The following is a 21,551-nucleotide window of genomic DNA, read 5'->3' as shown; positions in this document are numbered from 1 at the left end:
ACACAAAAAACCCCAACAAACAACGCTGAACAAATATCATCCTCTATTTTGACGTTTTGGTTTTACTTTTTTGTCATATTAGTGGTCTTTATCCTCCAATAAGGTTTAACCCCTGTATCATTGGCATACGTCAGCATTGTTTATATTCATTCATTCATTCATTTTCTGAACCGCCTTGTCCCCACGGAGATCGCGGGCGTGCTGGAGCCTATCCCAGCCGTCATCGGGCAGTAGGCGGGGGACACCCTGAACCGGTTGCCAGCCAATTGCAGGGCACACAGAGACGAACAACCATCCGCACTCGCACTCATACCTAGGGGAAATTTAGAGTCTTCAATCGGCCTACCAAGCATGTTTTTTCGGGATGTGGGAGGAAACCGGAGTGCCCGGAGAAAACCCACGCGGGCTCGGAGAGAACATGCAAACTCCACACAGGGAGGGCCGGAGGTGGAATCGAACCCGCACCCTCCTAACTGTGAGGCGGACGTGCTACCCAATGCTCCACCGAGCCGCCGCATTGTTTATATTTTGGGGAAATTTAACAGCATTGGTCCTACTTCTTGTTTGTAAAGGAGTTCTAATAATCTGACCATGGCTTCTTTTGCTCTTATATGGGGGAGGTTACAGGTCTTTTACATTTGAATGCATGTTTTACATAGGAGCAGAAGGAGCTTTTGCCTCAGGCTCCTCTGCTTCAGCCACGCCTTGACCTGCGGCTGGGACAGTGCCTGCGCGCTGTGGCCTCATTGTCTTTCGGTCTGACAAACATTTGCGGCCTCATCATTTTTAATCACACTCGCCTCAAGTTTGCCAACTTAGTTCACATATACTTCTCATCTCCTTATACATTGTCAGGGACACTGTCTCCCACCCATTTTCGTCAATTAAGTCCAACTGTCAAATCCTAGGGATTTCTAAAGATGGAATGTTTTCTTTAGTGGGATGATAACTTCCTGTGGTAATTCCAGCTTCGACCAGTTTCCAGGTGAGGAATACTTGCCTGTGCTTCCACAGAAATTCTTTATTTCTCCCCACTATGTTACACGCAACACAATATCAAGTGATACGTGTTACCATTCACACACACATTCACACATTTTTCCCACGGAATCTATTTAACACAACGAGGTGTATTTACGTCTAGAAGTTACATCTGTAGACCGAATTCCAGTACCATGGAATACATTACCAAGTACTCAGCCATCCTTACCAGGGACCCTCTTTTCCGGGGACTAAAAACCCCAAACGTAGCCGAAGAAGAGACTCACCGAGTCTGTGAAAGACTTCTCCGAAGATTCACGTTAATCGTCGCCTCCGAGAGGTGCTGAACTGGACTTCGCCGGCCTGGTGGATGAACGTCGCTCCCCAGGTCTTTTTTCCAGGTGTGCACGGATTTCGGCATCTTCAACACTCCTTGGTTCAGCGAGCAGATTTCTTGGGACCCCGGACGAGTCCCCGAGAAATGTTGGGTTCATCAACATTTGCACAAAGACCTTCTTCAGACCGAGAGTTGTCTTCATCAGGCCAACGACCACTGCAGGAGGGTGCCCGGGACACACACACACACACACAGGATGTGTGGCCCGAACCATGCCCCAGCTCCAGGCTGGTCGCTTTTTATTGAATAAATGTAATGGGTGGAGTTTACACAAATGTATAGGTTCTCTTGTTCACAGCAGTACATTCATCTCATGAGTTTGGAAAAACAAGGATGTTATTGTTTAAGGCGAGCAGTATGGACATTTCAACAATGTTATTGTTCAAACCAGGATGTTTAAAGCGACTCATGGCTTCAGCCATATGCTTCCTGAGCCATGAAAAACACCATTGTTCTCTTAACATTCTATACATACAGCAAAGATCCTCCATAGAATCTAATGACAATATTTGACATATTTCCCAACATCATGTTTGAACATCACCTGTGGGGTCCCCCAGGGGTTAGTATTGGGACCAAAATTATTTCTGTTGTACATTAATGATATAGGCAATGTATTACACTTTATTTTGTTTGCAGATGACACAAACATTCTAGGCACTGGGGACAATTTGAAACAGTTAGTAGATGAGATTACTAATGAGCTACTTAAATTAAAAAAAAATATTTGATCTTGATCAATTTGAATAAAACGAAACTAATATTTTTGGGGAAAAATAAATTGGACACAAATAAATATTCAGATCGAAGGGGTCAACATGGAAAGAGTGAAGGAGATAAAATTCCTGGGAACAATCATCGATGAAAAGCTCAGTTGGAAACCACATATAAAATATATACCGTAATTCCTGGACAATAAGCCCCACCTGATTATAAGCCGGCAAAAATGTTTTTTTTTTTTTTTTTTACATACATAAGCCACAACGTACTATAAGCTGCATGTGCTCACAAAAAAAGACGGTACACGGAAAGAGTTTTCAAACTTTTAATAACATACCTTAACTTTTCTATCCTAACGATGCCTGTGACGTGACGCGACAGTGACACAGCAGCAACATGGAAGTAACACAGCACTAGTAAAACATACCGGTAAAAGTCACAGAGACACAGCAGTAACACAGCAGCACAGTGCCTCCTGTGCACTGAAACCATCGAAGTCTTCCTCCTCAGTGTTGGATTGGAATAGCGCCAGTTGTACTTCGACACAAACTTTCTCAGTCTCTCTTTCGTTGTTGCTTTTATGCATTTCTTCTCGCATTTTCCATGATGAGGGTCTGTTCATGTTAATTTTAGTCATGCACAAAGCGTTAAGTTCCATTAAACTACAGCTACATGTATAGCGCCAAAGTAGATGTGACCGAGAAATAAAGAATAGGGTGACGCAACTAGATGTCATCAACAATAGCCCAGTGCCCCCAAGTGACCGGAAGAAACCTCTACAGTTTATCCATGAGCAGCTCTCTTTCCTATGTTAACAGGCAACCCGACTGCCTTTAACTTAAAAGTGGCATCATATGCATTTATTTTGTTCCCCAATGAGAGCTTGTGTATAAAAGCTTCTTTTCTTCAGTAATGTCTGTCTTGATCTCGTTCTGTCTCTTGTGTCACTTATACACCACTATTTGCCTGGCGGATGGATGTGCAAGCAACACGCCACTCTTTTCCCCAGTGACTGTCACATATCCCTCCGCCCAGCAAAGCTGTGCCGCACAACAGCGGTCCACAGCCTTTTTACGAATGTATGTGTATTAGTAGTCATCACAAAAATCACGAAAAATACATAGCTAACGCACCAGGCAACAAGCCGCAGGGTTCAAAACTTGAGCAAAAAGTAGCGGCTTACAGTCCGGAAATCACGGTATCTTTTATCTTTCAACTAATTAACTCTCAAATGCACCATAATGTGATCTCTGTAATTGCTCACGCATTAGTTACGCTTTCCGATCTGACCTACTGCAGTTGCCTAGTTAGAGATCAAAGATGGCCAAATATCCATAGATGCGGCGCACCGGACGACAAGCCGCAGAATTCAAAACTTGAGCAAAAAGTAGCGGCTTATAGTCTGGAAATTACGGTATCCTCCAAATTGTCCAAAAGTATTGCAATAATGAACAAAGGAAGATATTTTCTTGACCGTTACTTCAGATTTTGTACTGTCCACTGGTATCTCCCAATTTAAGTTATGGTTCCGAGGTGTGGGGTAACATACGAGACTAACATTAACTGAGTGAGCCCCGTGGCCGTGGAGGCCGTTGTTAAGAGTGGTTCTCACTCTAACTTACTTTGCAAGAACCACACGGGAGACAGTATGCCCTTTAAGCACTTGCAAGTGGAGAATTTGTTCATTACTGTAGGTACAGCAATGTTCGAACAAAGTCTGCCTTTGGTCTCTTGCAAGAGCATATTTATTGAGAACAAGTAGGGTGGAGGTGACATTGGACATGTTTGTTGGTCACCTCAGCAAATGGTTAATCAGTGCGGAGGGTCCCAGCTCATTGTTTTACAAGGTCGTGGAAACAGAAACTCGGGGAGCATTTTAGATGACTAACTAAGCAAGAATGTTTCCACACCATTTGGAAAGTTTCAACAAATGAATGGTTACACTTTTCAGAGTCAAGGAAAGGTAAAAGGTTTAAACAAAGTTGATAATTCTAGTCTACATTCCAACATAATCATACGATCAAGATAATTTGTAAACTCTAACAGCCGTCACCAGCCGAGCACAACGGCCGCTCCAAAGCCACAGACTTCACCTGCTTGAAATTGCACAGTGTGAAGGCCCATTCATTTACTTTGGGCGTCGGCCAGAGGGCGACATTTCCCCGGCGGCAATCTAGCAAGAGCGTAGACAATATTCAAGCCGAATGCCTGGAACCCTGCCCCGACGATGGGCGAAGGGGGGCCTTGCCTGATTAGTCTCAAGAGCCACCACGGACCGCCCCACAGCAAGCCCCATGGCCGTGGGGGGGCTCCCCGTCCGTGCACAGCCCTCCCCTTAATTCCCTCATCATTCCGACCGATGAAGCAAAAAAAAAGTCAAGCCAAACGCGGAAAGCTGCATTTGGGCAACGCGCTGCGCATGAAGTTCCACTCAAATTTTGGACAGAAATGACAAAATATCAGCCTCTGCGCACAGAAGTTCAATTCTAATTTTGGAGTATTTTCTAAGTGTCAGCGACGGCGCTGTCACTATAATTTGTCCGGCACGCTGCGTTTGCGTGATCGGACAGAAATGAAGAAAAATCAGCTTCTCCAGCCAGGAGGTCAACTCAAATTTTGGAAAAAAAAATTGTGTCAGCAACGGCGGTGTTACAAAAATGCGTCCAGCGCGCTGCCATGGCGCCGTCGGACCAAAATGACAAAAGAATCAGCTTCCTCCGCAAGGAGTTCCACTCAAATTTGTGAGTTTTTTTTTCTAAGTGACAGCGACGACGCGATCACAATAATATGTCCGGCGCGCTGCGGTTGCGTGGTCGGACAGAAATGAAGAAAAATCATCCTCCTGCGCACGGAGTCCCATTCAAATTTTGGAAAGTTTTCTAAGTGTCAGCGACGGCGCTGTCACAATAATGCATCCGGCACGCTGCAATTGTGCGGTCCGACGGAAAAGATTAAAAATCATCCTCTCCAGCCTGGAGGTCATCTCAAATTTGGAATATTTTCTGTGTCAATAATGCGTCGGGCGCGCTGCGGTTTTGTGGTCGGATCAAAATGACAAAAAAATCTGCCTCCTGCGCAAGGAGTTTCACTCGAATTATTGACTTTTTTTCTAAGGGACAGCAACAGCACAGTCACAATAATGCGTCCGGTGCGCTGCGGGTGCCCGGTTGGACAGAAATGAGGAAACAGCCTCACACAAATGCATTATTCTTGCAGTCAAAAATTCTTAAATTTGCAGACCTGGTCAACTTCAAAATGGTACAAATACTGTTTAGAGCGAAAAATAATCTACCTTTCAATATACAAAGCATTTTTACTTTAGTTGAAGAAAATTATTGGTTAAGGGGCAGAGTCAAATCTCAAAACAGAAAAGCACGCACTAATATGAAACGTTTCATAACTTGTGGGGTGAAGCGGTGGAATGGTCTGGATGACAATCTTAGGAGATGTCCTAGTATGGAGCAATTTAAGAGGTTGTACAAAGATATGATCTTTGCAGTGTACAAAGAGGCAGTTGGCTAGACACCACCTATGTGTAATTATTGTTATTGTTGTGTGTGATCTGGGGGGTGTATATGGATTGCTGTGCCTACGTAGTGGCCTTATCCAGATTAATGTATTGTAAATATTATCTTATTATTATTTTATTAGTATTATAAATATTATATTATTATTAAATATGATGAAAATAGTGATAATAATTGTGATTGTTAGGATTAATTTTAATAGTTAAGAGTCAAATTCTTAAGATCATTGTTTATTTTTTCTTTATTCTTTGTTTCGTATAAATGGCTTCTTGAACACAGCCTGTGTTGTTGCACAGCGGGCACTGGACTTACTTTCATAGTAAATATCTCATGTAAAGGGGGTGGGATTTAATACGTTTTACTTCTTCACACTCCTTTTTGAATATACCTATTCATGTCTACCCTTATTTATCATTATCATTGTTATTTATCTGTATGTACAGAGGCTATTCGAAATAAATGAAATCAATCAATCAACTCGCCAGTGCATCATCATTTTGAAACAGTTAGGACCACTGTACACATGAATATATCAACTCTTACTATTTAGTAGTGTCTAATAATGTCTTTAGCTTGTGTAAACCCTTCTTACATTATCATGCATATGATTACTTGGGTGCTATTCGTTCCAATGATTCAACAAGATTGTTGTGTTTCTTTTGTTTGACACTTTCCTTGCACAATTTACTCCACCTCTCTTTGGAGATACCAATACACAAACAATGGTGAGGATCAATAATGTCAAAGTAGTAGCTGAGATGATAACGGCAAGTCATTGCTGTGTTTGGTTATTATTTACTTCTTGTTGTTGTTTTTTTACTTTTAGTTTACATGTTCAACTTGCAAATAAAAGTAGAAAAAGAAGATTTGACTGATTGGCTGCTGTCTTGCGCATCTCTGCCATGCCTTATGTTTATGTTTTATGTTCAGCTGAAAGCTGAGGACAGTTGTATCACAATTCTTGAGAATGAGAGCCTTATATATGTGTATATTGTGCTTTGGAAGGTCAACTGGTCATTGAGGACCATTGCCTTGAGGAACACCAGCTTCTGGAAGTTGGTGCTTCTTCGGCTTATGGATGTTGTCAGCGGAGCTATGGTGATGGTGTTGTACTTAATGACTACCCACACCTCCCTGTACTCCTTGGAGAAGAAGGCCATGGAGAGGGCTTATTTTTGGGGCGTCCAAAAGTGTAGAGTGTTTCCAAAAACCTTTTATTACGAAAGCCAGCAGGCTACTGATATGGCACAGCGTGGTCATGCAGAAATTTCTGTAATGTGGATGGAGCTAATGTGCCAATGTGTGCCACAAAACATTATTTGCCAAATGTTGGCCTGCTTTTTGGGTTAGTGACAGTTTAGGGGCGGAGGAAATTCGCTTATGTTGGCGCTTATACCAATGTTTCCATCAGTCATCAGCCCACCACCAAAACGTGAGTCTGTCAGTGGCAAACTGACGGACCTCCTGTTAATATTGACAGACTTTCCACCACTTTTTATAAGATCAAACTGACAATCATGTATAAGTAATGTATATAAGGCAGTCATTTTCCTCATCTAATTAAAAAAACCTCTCCAGTACCAGCAGGTACAATTCAACCCTGCAGCAAGAAGAAGAATAACTAGCAAAGTGATGAGTAGCCCAAATGCAATGACAGTCATACTGATAGCCCAAATATACGTTTTCTTGGATAAGTCAATCAAGGGCGACATTAGGGCAAACCGTGCCCTTCTTGCTCGCTGGCGGTCCTGAGGTGGGTAGCGAGCTAGGTTGATACTTTCCATGGCAAGTGAACGGAGTAGACATGCCCTGTGGTGGCTCAACCGGTCAAAGGTGTGTTTGCCATGATAGAAGCCCATACCACTCTGACCTACAAAATGAAGCAGTAGTTATAAAATCACCAAAAGCATGAAGAGCAGTGTAGAAAATCATTATTTCATGCAATCCTGGAAAGAGAAATAATAAAAACGTCACTTATTTTGTATAATTCCCATTTTCTTTCTAATCCATTTATTTAGTTTTCTTTCATTTATGTTTGCCTTAGAAAATTCTATAACTACAGTGATCCCTGACCACTTCGCGCTTCACCTATCGCAGAGGCGCTTCTTCACGGGTTTATGAGTGACGGGAGAATGGCGTTTAAATCCACGCTGATAGGCTCTGAGCAATGTGCGTCACTGCAGACAAACAGGGGAAGCGCAGCAGCCAGTCTGTCACAAATGACCATGTGCAACACGGATTGTTTATTTAGGGAATGCGGAAAGAGGAAGAGGGAGTCTGCAACGCCAATAGACCAGAATTTAAAGTCAGAATTCTGAGAATAAAGTCAAAATTCTGACTTTAAAGTCAGAAATGGGGAATTCTGACTTTAAAGTCAGAATTCTGAGAATAAAGTCAGAATTCTGAGAAAAAAAGTCAGAATCCTGTCACCCCTCGTTTTTTTTTCTTCACTGGCCCTAATCCTCTTCCGTAAAATCTCGACCCGGACGTTCTCAGGAAGTTTTTTTTTTGTCATGATGAAGTAGAAAACACGATGGAATATACAACCAACCCTTGTTCCAGCTTGACAAGCAAATGTCTTTGTCTTTCGATGTCAACGTGTGGAAAACATGACTTGGCAAAGAAAAAAAAAACCCTGAGTGACGTCGTTACCCTAGACGACTGAGTGTCATCTCATAATGCCTCACATAATGCCTCTCACTGTTTAATATTACATCTTTTCCCTTTATTTCATGTTCCAAAATGAAGAGTTGTTAGTTGTGTGTGTGTATTTTAGTTGGGAAGTGTCTTTTACATTTTTTGTTTGCAAGAAACAAATCGTTTTGTTGCACTTGTACCACAGCTGTTGATTTATCACTTGATTCATTTTCACTCAATGGTATTATTACTCTCGATGCCTAACATTGTCTACCATGTTGAGGAATATTTTGTAAATTGTCTTAGAACACGTGTCTGAGGCTAAGATAATGCAAATGAAAACACACACACACACACAAGAATATATATAAAAAATATATGATCTATTTTATATTTCTAAACACACCGCAGACTAAATTACGGGGTCTATTTTGTATTAATTCCACACATTATATGATTTACGGTAAGCAAAAAAACGTCACGGGAGCAAGAAAGTGAGTTCGGTTGTACTTAATTCTACTGTATAACCATGGACTCCATTGTACTCATACTATTGTTAATCCATATTCATACACAAATCTGTCCAAGTCATCATCTTCTGTATCCAAATTAAACAGTTGGGCAAGTTCAACATCTGACACGCCAATTTCCCTCGTCATTGTCTTGTTGTTGACACGTTGCTCTTCGGTGCTGATCCCGGCTTTCCAGGAACCTTGAATGGTGCATCATAAGCATGTATCTTTGTCTATGCCATTTTAGAGGGTCCCAATGCTGTTTTTCTTTGCACAAACGATAGTATTTATTTACCAATGGCGGCGAAGGTACGTACAAATCTACGTTACCTCTGATTGTTTTGTTTTTGTCCCGATCTACGTACGTAAAGCATAATGTCCTCTGATTGGTTCATCGGCTCTTCATATTACGCCTGTATATTACGGAAGCCACACAAAACAACTTTACAGATTTTTTAATTTGGTCCACACAAAAGGTGCACCTTATTAAAAGGCGCACCTGTGTTTTTCCAGAAAATTAAAGGCTTTTATGTGCACCTTATGGTCGTGAAAATGTGGACACACACACACACACACACACACACACACACACACACACACACACGCACACACACACACACTGCTCAAAAAAATTAAAGGAACAGTTTTTTTATCAGGGTATGGCATGAATTCAATTGCACTTTTCTGATAAGGTTTTGGTCAGGCACGTGGCAGAGGGGGTTGTTAATCACTTTCAGCTGCATTGGTGTTGATGGAACAGGTACACTAGAGGGGCAACAACAAGATGGTCTCCAAAACAGGACTGGTTTTGCAGGTGGAGGCCATTTCAAGCTCCTCCCTCTTGATCTTTTTTAACTGTTTTTCCACAAGTGTTGGCTTTAGCAAGAGTCATTATCACGACTGGAGGCGATTTCTTAACCCTCCTGAAGATGCGCAGATTATCCAACTCCTCCAGGATGACACATCCATGCATGCTGTTGCAAGAAGATTTGATGTGTCTTCCAGTACAATCTCCAGAGCATGGAGGAGACAGGCAGTTACTCTAGGAGAGCTGCACAGGGCCGTAGACGGTCCTCATCCCATCAGCAGGACCGATATCCGCTGCTTTGTGCAAGGAGGAACAGGTTGAGCATTGCCCGAGCCCTACAGAATGACCTTCAGCAGGCTACTGGTGTGAATGTTTTTGCCCAAACAGTCAGAAACAGACTTCACGAGGGTGGCCTCAGGGCACGACGTCCTGTAGTGTGCCCTATGCTCACTACTCAGCACCGTGGAGCTCGATTGGCATTTGCCATAGAACACCAGAATTGGCAAGTCCGCCACTGGCGCCCTGTGCTTTTCACAGATGAGAGCAGGTTTACCCTGAGCATCTCCGATAGATGTGAAAGGGTCTGGAGAACCCAAGGAGAGTGCTATGCTGCCTGCAGCATCATTCAGCATGACCGGTTCTGTGGTGGGTCAGTGATGGTCTGGGGAGGCATTTCCATAGAGGGACGAACAGACTTCTACAGGCTAGAGAACGGCAGTCTGACTGCCATTAGGTATCGGGATGAAATTCTTGCACCCATGGTCAGACCCTACGCTAGTGCAGTAGGTCCTGGGTTCCTCCTGATCCACGACATTCCCGGCCTCATGTGGCAAGAGTATGCAGACAGTATCTGGAGGATGAAGGAATTGACACAATTGAATGCCCCTCACGATCACCTGATCTAAACCTGATAGAACACCTTTGGGACATAATATTTCGGTCCATCAGACGCAGCCAGTTTGCTCGTTAGACTTTGCAGGAGCTCACTGATGCCCTTAGACAGATCTGGGAAGACATTCCACAAGACACCATCCGTCGTCTCATTAGGAGCTTGCCGCGACGTCAAGCATGCATACAAGCATGTGGGGGCTACACAAGATATTGAAAAGAGTTTTGAATTGCAGAAATTGAATTTAGGCAAAATGGACGAGCCTGCCACATCATTTTTTCACTTTGATTTTTGGGGTGTCTATATACTGAGCCCTCTGTAGGCTGAAAACTTTTATTTCCATCAAAAGATGTGGCATCCTTTTGTTCCTGAGACATTAAACTGTCCATATCAGTATAGATATCCAACTTTTTTTTTTCACCATTGAAATCTGATGTGTTTTCAAAGTGTTCCTTTAATCTTTTTGAGCTGTGTGTGTGTGTGTGTGTGTGTGTGTGTGTGTGTGTGTGTGTGTGTGTGTGTGTGTGTGTGTGCGCGTGCGTGCGTGCGTGTGTGTGTGAGTGTGTGTGTTTTTGTGTGTGCGTGGGTGCTTGCGTATTGTCCATGCATAAAAATGTTAAGCCATCTTACCTATACCACCAAATGGAAGTGAAATGAGTGTGTAGTGCATCATAACGTCATTAACGGTCACTCCTCCACTTGTCGTCTCTTTAATCATCTTTTTTGTGACCTTAAGTAAAACAAAGATATCGGACATTAAAAATTAAAGAAAAAGAAATAAAGTGTCCCGTTAAAAACTATTATATTCATTTCCCCTCTGGTCCACAAGACAAAGTAGAGCATCAAATAATCTAGTATTGGCTCGTGAGTGAACGATTCGTTCAAAAGAACGAATTCTTTCAGTGAACGAATCACCTCCTGAAGTGATTGCATTTCCTGTTCATCGCGAGAATGGATCAGTGATTGAGTGTTTTGCCTTGCTCGTTCATCGCGAGAACGGATCAGTGAGTGAACTGCCTTCCTGTGAATCAACGGATCAGTCAGTGAGCGTGTTGGCGTGAACAATTCAGTGAATGAACGTGAAGTATGTAAACCACAGTGTAGATTTACGATTTGCCAAAGAAAGGAAGAACCACTCACTGAAACACCACATATTTTGTGCTCGTTTTCTCCAAGCTAACAGCTAACTTAATTGCATGAAGGGATGCGCCTGTAGGCAACAGCGGGTAGATTGTTTCTCTTTGAGTTATCTTTATTTTATCATACTTGCAGTAGTTTTTAAATAACATGTATGCATATATACGCTTAAATATTGTTATCCAATACATCTACTGCAATTTCACATTAGATTGCTGGTTGAAATTTACTTTTATTATTATTATTTTAATAAACATGTATTTTAAAACTTGTCTAGTGTTTGAGTGTTTTATTCCTTGTTTTTATTTTTGCGCATGAAAACATAAAAATCTGAAATTTGGTTAACTGCTTTATATGGCAATATGTATATGTGTTTTACGTTGTGTTATATGTGTTGGTGTCCCCCAAAATAACAAATGTCGGCATTACGTTTTCGGGGTTTTTTTTCCATTCAACATTTCAAACGCAAACACATTCGGTATAATATCATCAATTACAAGCCAACAAATACAAAATCAAACATCAATGTCGGCATAACGTGTGCTGGCTAGGATAGCAGCAATGCTGTCTGTCACTCAAAGTCTGCTTTATTGTCAATTTCTACACACACACAAAGAGATCAAAATTTCATTTCTTACCATCCCACAGTGACAAGACATATTCCACATTATATATATAAATTATATAGGTCCACGGACAAACAAAACATTCAAGTAAACAACACAAAAAGTAAAAACAAATAATAAATAAGAGCGATGAATAAATAATAAATAAAATAATTAATAAATAAGAGGAGCAAAAATGGAGCGTGCATACAGCAGACGGTCAGAATATAGTGCAAAAGTACGGGAGTAGTGCAAGGCAGCCAACGTGGCCCAAAAGGCCAGGACGTTATGCAGCTGAGGGTGGAGGGGAGAGAGTTCAGGATCCTAACAGCCTGAAGTATAAAGTTGTTGGAGACTGTGGTGGTGCGGGAGCGCAGGCTTCTGTACCTCTTCCCAAGTGTGAGCGGGGTGACTCACATCACACACAATTGTGGTCGTAGGTCTGCGTGCGGATAATTGTTCATTTCTGTGTGCCCTGCAATCGGCTGGCAACCAGTTCAGGGTGTCCCACCTGCTTACCAATTTTCTCGCTTACCGTTTTTGTTCCTTCCAGTTTCGCGCTTATCATTTTTCTTGCTTACACCGTCCTCGGGAGTGCATGGGAGTTTACCAACCAGTCTACATGTGTTTTGTGGCCCTGGGGAAGGCGTTTGACCCTGTCCCTCTGGAATTTCTGTGAGGGGTACTTTAGGAGTACGGTAAGCCAGAATTTGGTCCACATTTCTGGCAATAAGTCTGATTCATTTCCAGTGAGGGTTGGACTACGCCAAGGTTGCCATTTGTCACTGATTGTGTTCATACCTTTTCTGGACAAAATTTCTCGGCACAGCCCAGTCATTGAGGGGTCTGGTTTAGTGGCTTTTTGCAGGTGATGTGGTGCTGTTAGGTTTGTCAAGCCATGATCTCTAACTCTCACGTGTGAAGCATTTGGGATGAAACAGCACCATCAAATCTGATGCCATGTCGCCAGCTCAGTCAGGCCTAGTGGTAGAGTGTCCGCCCTGAGACTGGAAGGTTGTGGGTTCAAACCCTGACCGGGTCATATCAAAGACTATAAAAATTGGGATCCATTGCCTCCCTGCTTGGCACTCAGCATTAAGGGGATGGAATTGGGGGTCACCAAATGATTCCCGAGCGCAGCACTGCTGCTGCTGCTCACTGCTCCCCTCTCCCCCAGGGGATGGATCAGAATCACATGGGGATGGGTTAAATGCAGAGGACAAATTTCACCACACCCAGTGTTTGCGTGACGATGATCATTGGGACTTTAACTTTAACTTGACTTTAAAAGGGTGGAATGCCCTCTCCGGGTCGGGGGTGAGATTCTGCCCAAAGTGAGGGAATTCAAGTATTTTGAGGTCTTGATCAGAAGTGAGGGTAGAATGAAGTAGGAGATTGACAAGCGGATCGGTACAGCGTCTGCTTTGACTCTTTGACACCAGAGTCACTGTCATAGTGAAGAGGGAGCTGAGCCGAAAGGCGAAGATTTCGATTTACCAGTCAATTTTCATGCCTACACTCACCTATGGTCACAGGCTGAGTCATAACAGAAATAATAAGATCCTGGATACAAGCAACCAAAACAATTTTCTTCGCAGGGTGTTCAGGCTCTCCCTTAGAGATAGGGTGAGAAGCTCTGTAATACACAAATTGAGCCACTTCTGCCAAACCAGATGAGGTGGCTCAGGCATCTTATTAGGATGGCTCCTGGATGTCCCTCTGGAAGGAGTCCACGGGTATGACCCAGGACACGCTGGATGTCTATGTCTCTCAGCTGGCCTGGGGGGAACGCGTGCAAATCCCCCAGGATGAGCTGGACAAAGTGGGTGGGGAAAGGGATGGATGGATGGATATCTATCTAATCTATAGATGTTTTGCTCGTGCACTTTAAGATAGACCTCATCTCATCTTGACTGACTGGCCTCAGCACAAAAGTTGCTCCAGCGGATTTAGCCTCCTCAAAATGATTCCAGTGCAGCTGCTGATCAGGGATGTCCTTGGCTACTTGCTGTCCAACATCAACAAAGTAGTTACTGAAACTTTCATATATAATATCCTTGTTGTTTGTTGCTATTATTTATGCTGAAATAATTGGGTGTTCAATGTTTATTCCACAACCTGTAATCAAATTGATTATATCCCAGTTTCATGGTGAACTCATTCTTTACTAAGAGCTTCTCAAAGTATTTTTTCTTTTCTCTTCTCAATAGATAATTAACCTTATTTCTATAACCTTTATATTTTGTAAAATATTTTCAGTCCAATCTTTAAAAAAAAAAATGTATTGAAATTTTTCCTGCATGCATTTGCTAGTCACACTGAGCCATTAATCAACTTCTTATCCATTTCTTTGACCTTTCTTCCTTCATGTTTAAAACTGCCGTTAAACAATACATATTCACAAATCACATATGCATTATGAACTATAGTAGTATTACCTGAGTTAGGGTGCTTGTTACCTTGGCTACTGTTATTATTTTGCCTTGATGGTGCTATCATTTGTTTACTAAGGATTTATTATCATTGTTTGTTTATTAAGTTATTATTACCATCCCTTTCTAATGACACCGATTTCAATCCTACTTCAAATAGTAGGCTCATTGATTGATTAGATATATTTTTATAAAATTTTCTTTGATTTTAACTTGAAGTCTGAGGGAGACACCTTATAAGCCCATCAGGGTTTCTCGTCTTCCTTGCGCATGATTATTTTCTTTGAATTATTATTTTTTTCTTCATGTTACATTTGTGTTATTTTTATGCAGAAAAAAAAATTGTTTTCTCGATTTTTTTTTATTTTTTTTTTTACATTGCCGAAATCTGACCAGTCATCATAGAGTGAAAGCAATGTTTTTAGAAAACATTCATTTGCCCTGTTTATATCTGCTTTATTATAAATGTCATCCCATTGTTTCAGCATTTCTTGTTCTAAATTTAAGTCATTTTTAATTCTTCTGAACGTTTCTTTTGTTGTTTTTTTTGCACCAATTATCTTTCTGATCACTGATGGATAAGACTGGCAGATGGTTTGAAATGAATGCATTGAACATGCTGTGCAGTTTTGCATCCTACCTTTTTTGTTATGGTGGTTGATGTTAACAAACTATTGTCTCTCTCGTGCATCATTTTGATTGACAATAAACTTCCGCCTCCGAAGACTGACATTGCGCAAGGATACGTCACATCAAATATGTGAATTTGAATGGACAGTTTGTTTTGAGCTTAGACTCAGCCGCAATGAGAGATGTGGCTTGCCAGGCTAGGTAGTGACAAGTCCTGAGTAGTACAATGCTTCCCCTAGCTTTCTCACCTTTTTGTCAGAGGAGAATATGTAGAGGGCCAAAGGTTTGTCTCTCTTATTGATGAAATTAATGGCTTCATCTAGGCCACTCACAGTCACTATCGGCAACAGAGGACCAAATATTTCTTCCCGCATCAGCTTGGAATCAGGGGGCACATCCTTCAATATGGTTGGAGCTGTTTGAGCAATCATACAGTTAACAAAAACTGTCATCATACACAGCTATGTGCTTTAAATGAAGAGCACACCTACCTATATAGCGCTGTGAGGCATCATACTGGCCACCTAGTACTGGTGCATACCCCTCCATCAGACCCACAACTCTGTTGAAGTGAGTTTGGTTAATGATGCGACCATAGTCTGGTGATGATTTGGGGTCTGGACCATAAAATTCCTGTGATAAATTAAAGTTGTCCATCAACTGAAATTCCATCCTGTCATAGTTGAAGGGAGACCTACGTACTATAACATTGTATATTACCAAAAGTGTTTGCCGGATGCATTCCACCACACGGCCTTGTACACAAGGTTCACACAGTATGTAGTCTGGAGCAATACACGTCTGCCCACAGTTGACATATTTTCCCCATGTTATACGACTAAAGAAACAGAAGCAAAACAAAAAAGGAAATCAGGCACTAATAACAGTAGAGTACAGAGTACAATATACAACAGAGTAAAATTATTATTTTGCTTCTTATTTTCTAAAAGAATGTGAGAAAAGTGCAGGTTATTCTTTCTACAAGGCCAGAGTACAGTTTAAACCCATCACATGTGGAAAGTACCACACAGTCACTGTATCATGGCTCCAAAGAAGAGCGATAGTAGCAGTAGCGGGGTGGTGAAACAGCAGCAGGCAACAATCAATTTGAAAAAAGAAATGATAGACAACTTTGAAAGGGCGATGCGTCTCAGATATCGCAATCAAATACGTCATGTCGAGGCCAACAATCTTGATGATGTCAAAGAAGAAAAAGCAACAAGTATTTGACAAGTATTTTCCCTCATAGCAACAGAGAAGTCCCCTCCCCCTGATGTTCTGACGAAGGAGGATTCCCCCTCCAAACAGTAATCGACCACACCACCATCCACTCACGCACGTCATAACAACGCTGTCAGAACGGTTTTTGTTTGTTTACTAAATGTTTCATGTTTATTTGACTCCCTTTATACTGTATTATAATTCTTCTCATTCATTTTTTTGCTAATGGAAATATATGTTACTGTGGCGGAAGGGAGGAACAAGTTGTTATTCCATGTCTGCCAACTGTGGCTAGACAAGTCATCAAAAAAGACAGCGTGACACTTGTACTGAGGTCCACAACACAGCCCCGCCACCATGAACCGGCACAGAGGCACAGATGCGGTTCGGCGAGCGAGACGCAGACAATGGTGCGCCTCAGTGGACTGTGGGTGTTGGGCCTCACAAACAGGCAAATGTGAGTACAGAGCCCTGGGCAGTCAGTCAGGATAGATGCAGATGGAGCCTCTGCACCCCAGGGCAGGTACGGCAGAGGTTGGCCACATCCGGAGTCCTACGAGGATGAGGGGAATGAGTGGATCTCTCACAGAGGGCATAGGCTTAACGAAAAGGATACAGCACACCAGCAGATGCCGCCAGGAAGTCACACGTCTAACACAGGTAGCAGAACTAGCCGGAAAAACGATGAGGCACTACAGACATCAGCCAGGTGGCTACCTGCGACCAACACAGCTAGCAGAGCTAGCCAGAAAAGCCGGGTGGTTGCGGAAGGTTGGATCCACGGCGCCAGATGAGCAGGCAGAACAGCAGAGTCGGGCTGGTCCTGACTGAGGCGTGCAGCTATCCTGACAGCTAGGGTCAGACTCAGGAGGCAAATGCTGAGATGCAGGCAATGGGTTCAAGGTGGCGCTGACTGGATAAGCAGGATGCGTGGTTCGTGCCAGTACTGACTGAGACGTGCAGCTATCCTGACCGTTAGGGACGCACATGCCAAGGTGCGGGCAGTAGTCCCGAGGCGCGGCTGAGTGGAAGGAATGGATGACTTGCTTGGGACGGTCCTCACATGGGGTGCATCCCTGAAGACTCTGAAAACCTGACTCAGGGGTTGCACGTTGAGACGCGGGCAGAAGGTTCCGGGTGGCGCAGAGCAGGCGGGCATGAAGGCATGCGGCATGTTGAGCCTGACTGACCGTCATCCTGTGAGCGGACGATCGTGGCGTAGTAGGCTGGAGAGTGTCCAGTGGAGAAGATGCGCAGCTGGTCAACGCAGCCATCCATGGAGAATGGCAGAAATTAATCTGTTGGACTCACTTTGCGCTGAACCAACATCACGTCGGGGTCACCAATGTGGCAGAAGGGAGGTCTTCATGACTTCCATGACTGTCTGCCAACAACTGTGGCCAGAGACAAGTCATCAAAGCAACAAAGAGAGTATGACATCACAAAGGACAAACGTATTACAAAACCCCTCACTGGAGGCCTGCTGAGTGAGAGGCCTGGTACTGACGTCTGCCACATTACAATCTTTGATGTTTTTCTCCTAGTGGGTTAACCAGATCTACTTCATATTCCTTCAGTCCTTCATGATGATATGAAAATGCCTGATAATGCTGTTGCTTTGGCAACAAAGTTTGCCAGCAAAACAACGCTGAATTTGAGGTTTTAAACATGCATGTAAACAGAGTTATCCTTTGCTATTTTGCAGTGCATCGCGGGTTAAGTCAATTTAATATTGCAGATATTTCGGTGCATCGCAGCATTTTGCGGCGTTACTTGAAGCACACGGCTTTGTCTACCCATATGACTTTAGCACACTACTGGCCAGTAGAGGAGATGAGACCAATGGGAACATGTTGATCTACATTCTTGCCGCTGATTGGCTTAGAGTTGTAAGAGCAATTCTAATCACGCTTTATTTCAGCCTCCCGCTATGTGTCCACTCTTCCACTTCATTCTCATCAGCAGAATTAACAGCATCCCTGAATTGTGCTTCGTTTTGTCACGAATGAGGCAGGACAACAAAATGCAACACGGGCTCTTTATTTGGGGAAAGTTTAAAGGAGACAAGGAGGGCTGAATTGCTGGTAGAGTGGAACCAGAGAGACAAGCTTACGAGCCAGTCAGCAAGCGCACGTTATTCGTCTTCAAAGCAGATGGGCATAGCAAGCTCGTTGACGTGGATAGGTAGAAAATCGAGTCAAACCGAGTTCAGAGCAAATCAAAATAAGGCTTTCGCTAAACAGCGAATCGGGAAACAGTCATCGCGCTAAACAGCGGATCACGCAAACGGAAATCAGGTGGCATAGCAGAACCAGGTGACAGGCATTCGTTTATTGAGGCAGGCGAACCACCGCATACTGGCGGGCTTGCGGAGTTTAAATACGCGACGTAATCAGCTGTGAACAAGGGCACAGATGGTAGAATTAGAATCAGAATTGATTAGTGCGCATAGTCCTGCATTGGATATGCGTGTCCCCACAGAGGAGCGCGAGGGTGCGTCCGCCGGCCAGCACGGCGAGAGCAGAGCGGAGCCGTGGCACGTTAGTTGTTGTTGTTTTTTTTTGTGACTTTGTGAGTTTTAGTAAAGCCCTCAAGAATGTTTCTAAAAGTCAGTTTAACTTTAAGATGTTTAAAATGTGGGTGCTTACGTATTATCGGGAGGACCTTTAAAAAAACGACTCAAAAATTAAAGTAAATTATTTATTGAAACGATAACATTACATTTGTAATTCCGGAGGCCAGAACGACCCCGAGCACCAGCGGTCAGCCACGGAGGGTGCTGGATCATCCATACTTCCATAGCTCCAGAGATCCATAGTTCCATAGCTCCATAGCCCCGGAGCTCCATAGCCCCGGAGCTCCATAGCCCCGGAGCTCCATAGCTCCATAGCCCCGGAGCTCCATAGCCCCGGAGCTCCATAGCCCCGGAGCTCCATAGCTCCATAGCCCCGGAGCTCCATAGCCCCGGAGCGCCATAGCTCCATAGCCCCGGAGAAAAAGTAAAAATCAAAGGTCCTCCCATTAATACGTAAGGATCCTGAAGGAACACAACAGCCTCAGATCTTCATACTAACCAACAAACCATGTGGAAAAAAAAGAAAAAGTAAAAATCAAAGGTCCTCCCGATAATACGTAAGCACCAAAATGTGTTTATAAATACCATAAAGTGTAAGAAAGTGTTTGTTTCTAAAAGTGAGTTTAACTTTAAAATGTTCAAAATGTATTTAAAAATACCATAAAGTGTAGGAAAGTCTTGTGCAGATATCGTAAAAACAATGACTCCACATTGCGGATTTTCATCAAATTTTTTTTCACCGGTTAACTTCCGGTCGGAAAGGACGTTGGCGCTGAATGTTCGCCGCTTCTCCACCAGAGTTAGCTTAGTTTTAGTCATTTTCTTTCTTAACTTTTTAAATCACTAAAGTTATTTTTAAGTTAGTATTTTAGCGTGTTTTTCGTTGCTTTTTGGCAGCCCTCTGCAGCTCCCTGCGTCTTTTGGCTGCCAGCGGTGGCGGCAGCCTCCACTGCCAGCTGCTGGCTGCGAGCAGCTGGTTGGTGACGCTCTCGGGAGGGGCAGGTTTGGGTGCTTCCTGCGGCCCGATACGTGGCTTCCCATGGTGTGTGTCGACGACTCCTTGCGCGCCACCCTTGGGGTGCTGGAGGCGACGCTCGGTACGCTCGGCACGCTCGGCACGCTCCATCGGCGCCATGAGCCTCTCGCCCGAAGAGCTAGTGCGGGAGCTGCGCAGGCACATGCCCGAGCTGGAGGTCCCGTACATCGTGGACCCCCCCATCCGGCAGGCCATCGCCGACTCCTGGCCGCTGGACTTTGACGACTCCAACGCCAAACGCAACTGGGCCTGGAAGCACGACTACGACCTGCCCAAGCTGGTGCAGACCATGCTCAACTTCCTCAGCGACGACAAGCGCGCATGCCCTATGCCAACTAGCCGCGCGGCGTCTGAGCTAAGCTAACGCAGCTTTTTGTACATAGGTGTATAAGTTGGTCACGTTTTTTTATCTTGATAATCTGTTGTAATTGTGTATGTAAATCGACTTTGAGTGTCTAGAAAGGAGCTATATAAAACCGATATATTATTATTATTATTATTATTATCATGGGGATAGGAACCACTTAATAGCAATAAACGATGAAAAAACGATCATAGGGGCACGCAAACCCCTCCACCACGATAAGGTGACGACTCACGGAGATGAGTCGTCACCTTATCGTGGTGGAGGGGTTTGCGTGCCCCTATGATCCTAGGAGCCATGTTGTCTGGGGCTTCATGCCCCTGGTAGGGTCACCCATGGCAGAAGGGTCCTAGGTGAGGGGCCAGACAAAGCACGGCTCAGAAGACCCCTTATGAGGAATACAATATATGGATGTCGTTTTCCCTCGCCCGGACGCGGGTCACCGGGGCCCCTCTCTGGAGCCAGGCCTGGAGGTGGGGCTCGAAGGCGAGCGCCTGGTGGCCGGGCCTTCGCTCATGGGGTCCGGTCGGGCATAGCCCGAAAAGAAAACGTGGGTCCCCCTTCCAATGGGCTCACCACCTATAGGAGGGGCCAAAGGGGTCGGGTGCATAGTGAGCTGGGCGGCGGCCAAAGGCGGGGACCTTGGCGGTCCGATCCCCGGCTGCAGAGGCTGGCTCTAGGGACATGGAATGTCACCTCTCTGGCTGAAAAGGAGCCCGAGCTGGTGTGTGAGGCAGAAAGGTTCCGACTAGACATAGTCTGACTTGCCTCCACACATAGTTTGGGCTCTGGTACAAGCCCTCTCGAGAGGGGCTGGACTCTCTTCCACTCTGGAGTTGCCCACGGTGAGAGGCGTCGAGCAGGTGTTGGCATACTTATTGCCCCCCGGCTGGGCGCCTGCACATTGGGGTTCACCCCGGTGAGCGAGAGGGTAGCCTCCCTCCGCCTTCGGGTGGGGGGACGGGTCCTGACTGTTGTTTGTGTCTATGCACCGAACGGCAGCTCAGAGTACCCACCCTTCTTAGAGTCCTTGGAGGAAGTGCTGGAGAGCGCTCCTTCTGGGGACTCCATCGTTCTACT

The 21,551-nt window shown here is 44.1% G+C and overlaps 1 protein-coding gene and 1 pseudogene across 7 annotated transcripts in view; one reads left to right on the top strand and one right to left on the bottom strand.

Annotated features, from left to right (window-relative positions):
* Nucleotides 1-3,747: 3,747 nt before the first annotated feature.
* LOC147054809 (aldehyde dehydrogenase family 3 member A2-like) overlaps nt 3,748-21,551 on the bottom strand; it is a 42,886-nt gene continuing 25,082 nt past the window's right edge. For 2 of the 6 annotated variants that reach the window (XM_085916503.1, XM_085916504.1), the window contains 5 exons: nt 15,996-16,113; nt 15,767-15,908; nt 15,524-15,690; nt 11,102-11,201; nt 3,748-7,495 (listed from right to left, as the gene is read on the bottom strand). In XM_085916503.1, coding sequence (XP_085772629.1) covers nt 7,182-7,495; nt 11,102-11,201; nt 15,524-15,690; nt 15,767-15,908; nt 15,996-16,113 — 841 coding nt within the window. In that variant the 3' untranslated portion in view covers nt 3,748-7,181. The other 4 variants (XM_085916505.1, XM_085916506.1, XM_085916507.1 and 1 more) reach the window with 4 other exon arrangements.
* LOC147054811 (L-threonine 3-dehydrogenase, mitochondrial pseudogene) lies at nt 18,261-20,640 on the top strand (annotated as a pseudogene). The gene is made up of 2 exons (XR_015066703.1): nt 18,261-19,036; nt 19,969-20,640. The product of XR_015066703.1 is annotated as an L-threonine 3-dehydrogenase, mitochondrial pseudogene (transcript).

The sequence above is a fragment of the Syngnathus leptorhynchus genome, chromosome 7 (assembly GCF_054491065.1).
Source record: "Syngnathus leptorhynchus isolate UIUO chromosome 7, UIUO_Slep, whole genome shotgun sequence".
Classification (NCBI taxonomy): domain Eukaryota; kingdom Metazoa; phylum Chordata; class Actinopteri; order Syngnathiformes; family Syngnathidae; genus Syngnathus; species Syngnathus leptorhynchus.
The sequence above is the reverse complement of the archived record's forward strand: the minus strand, read 5'-3'. Positions and strand labels throughout refer to the sequence as shown.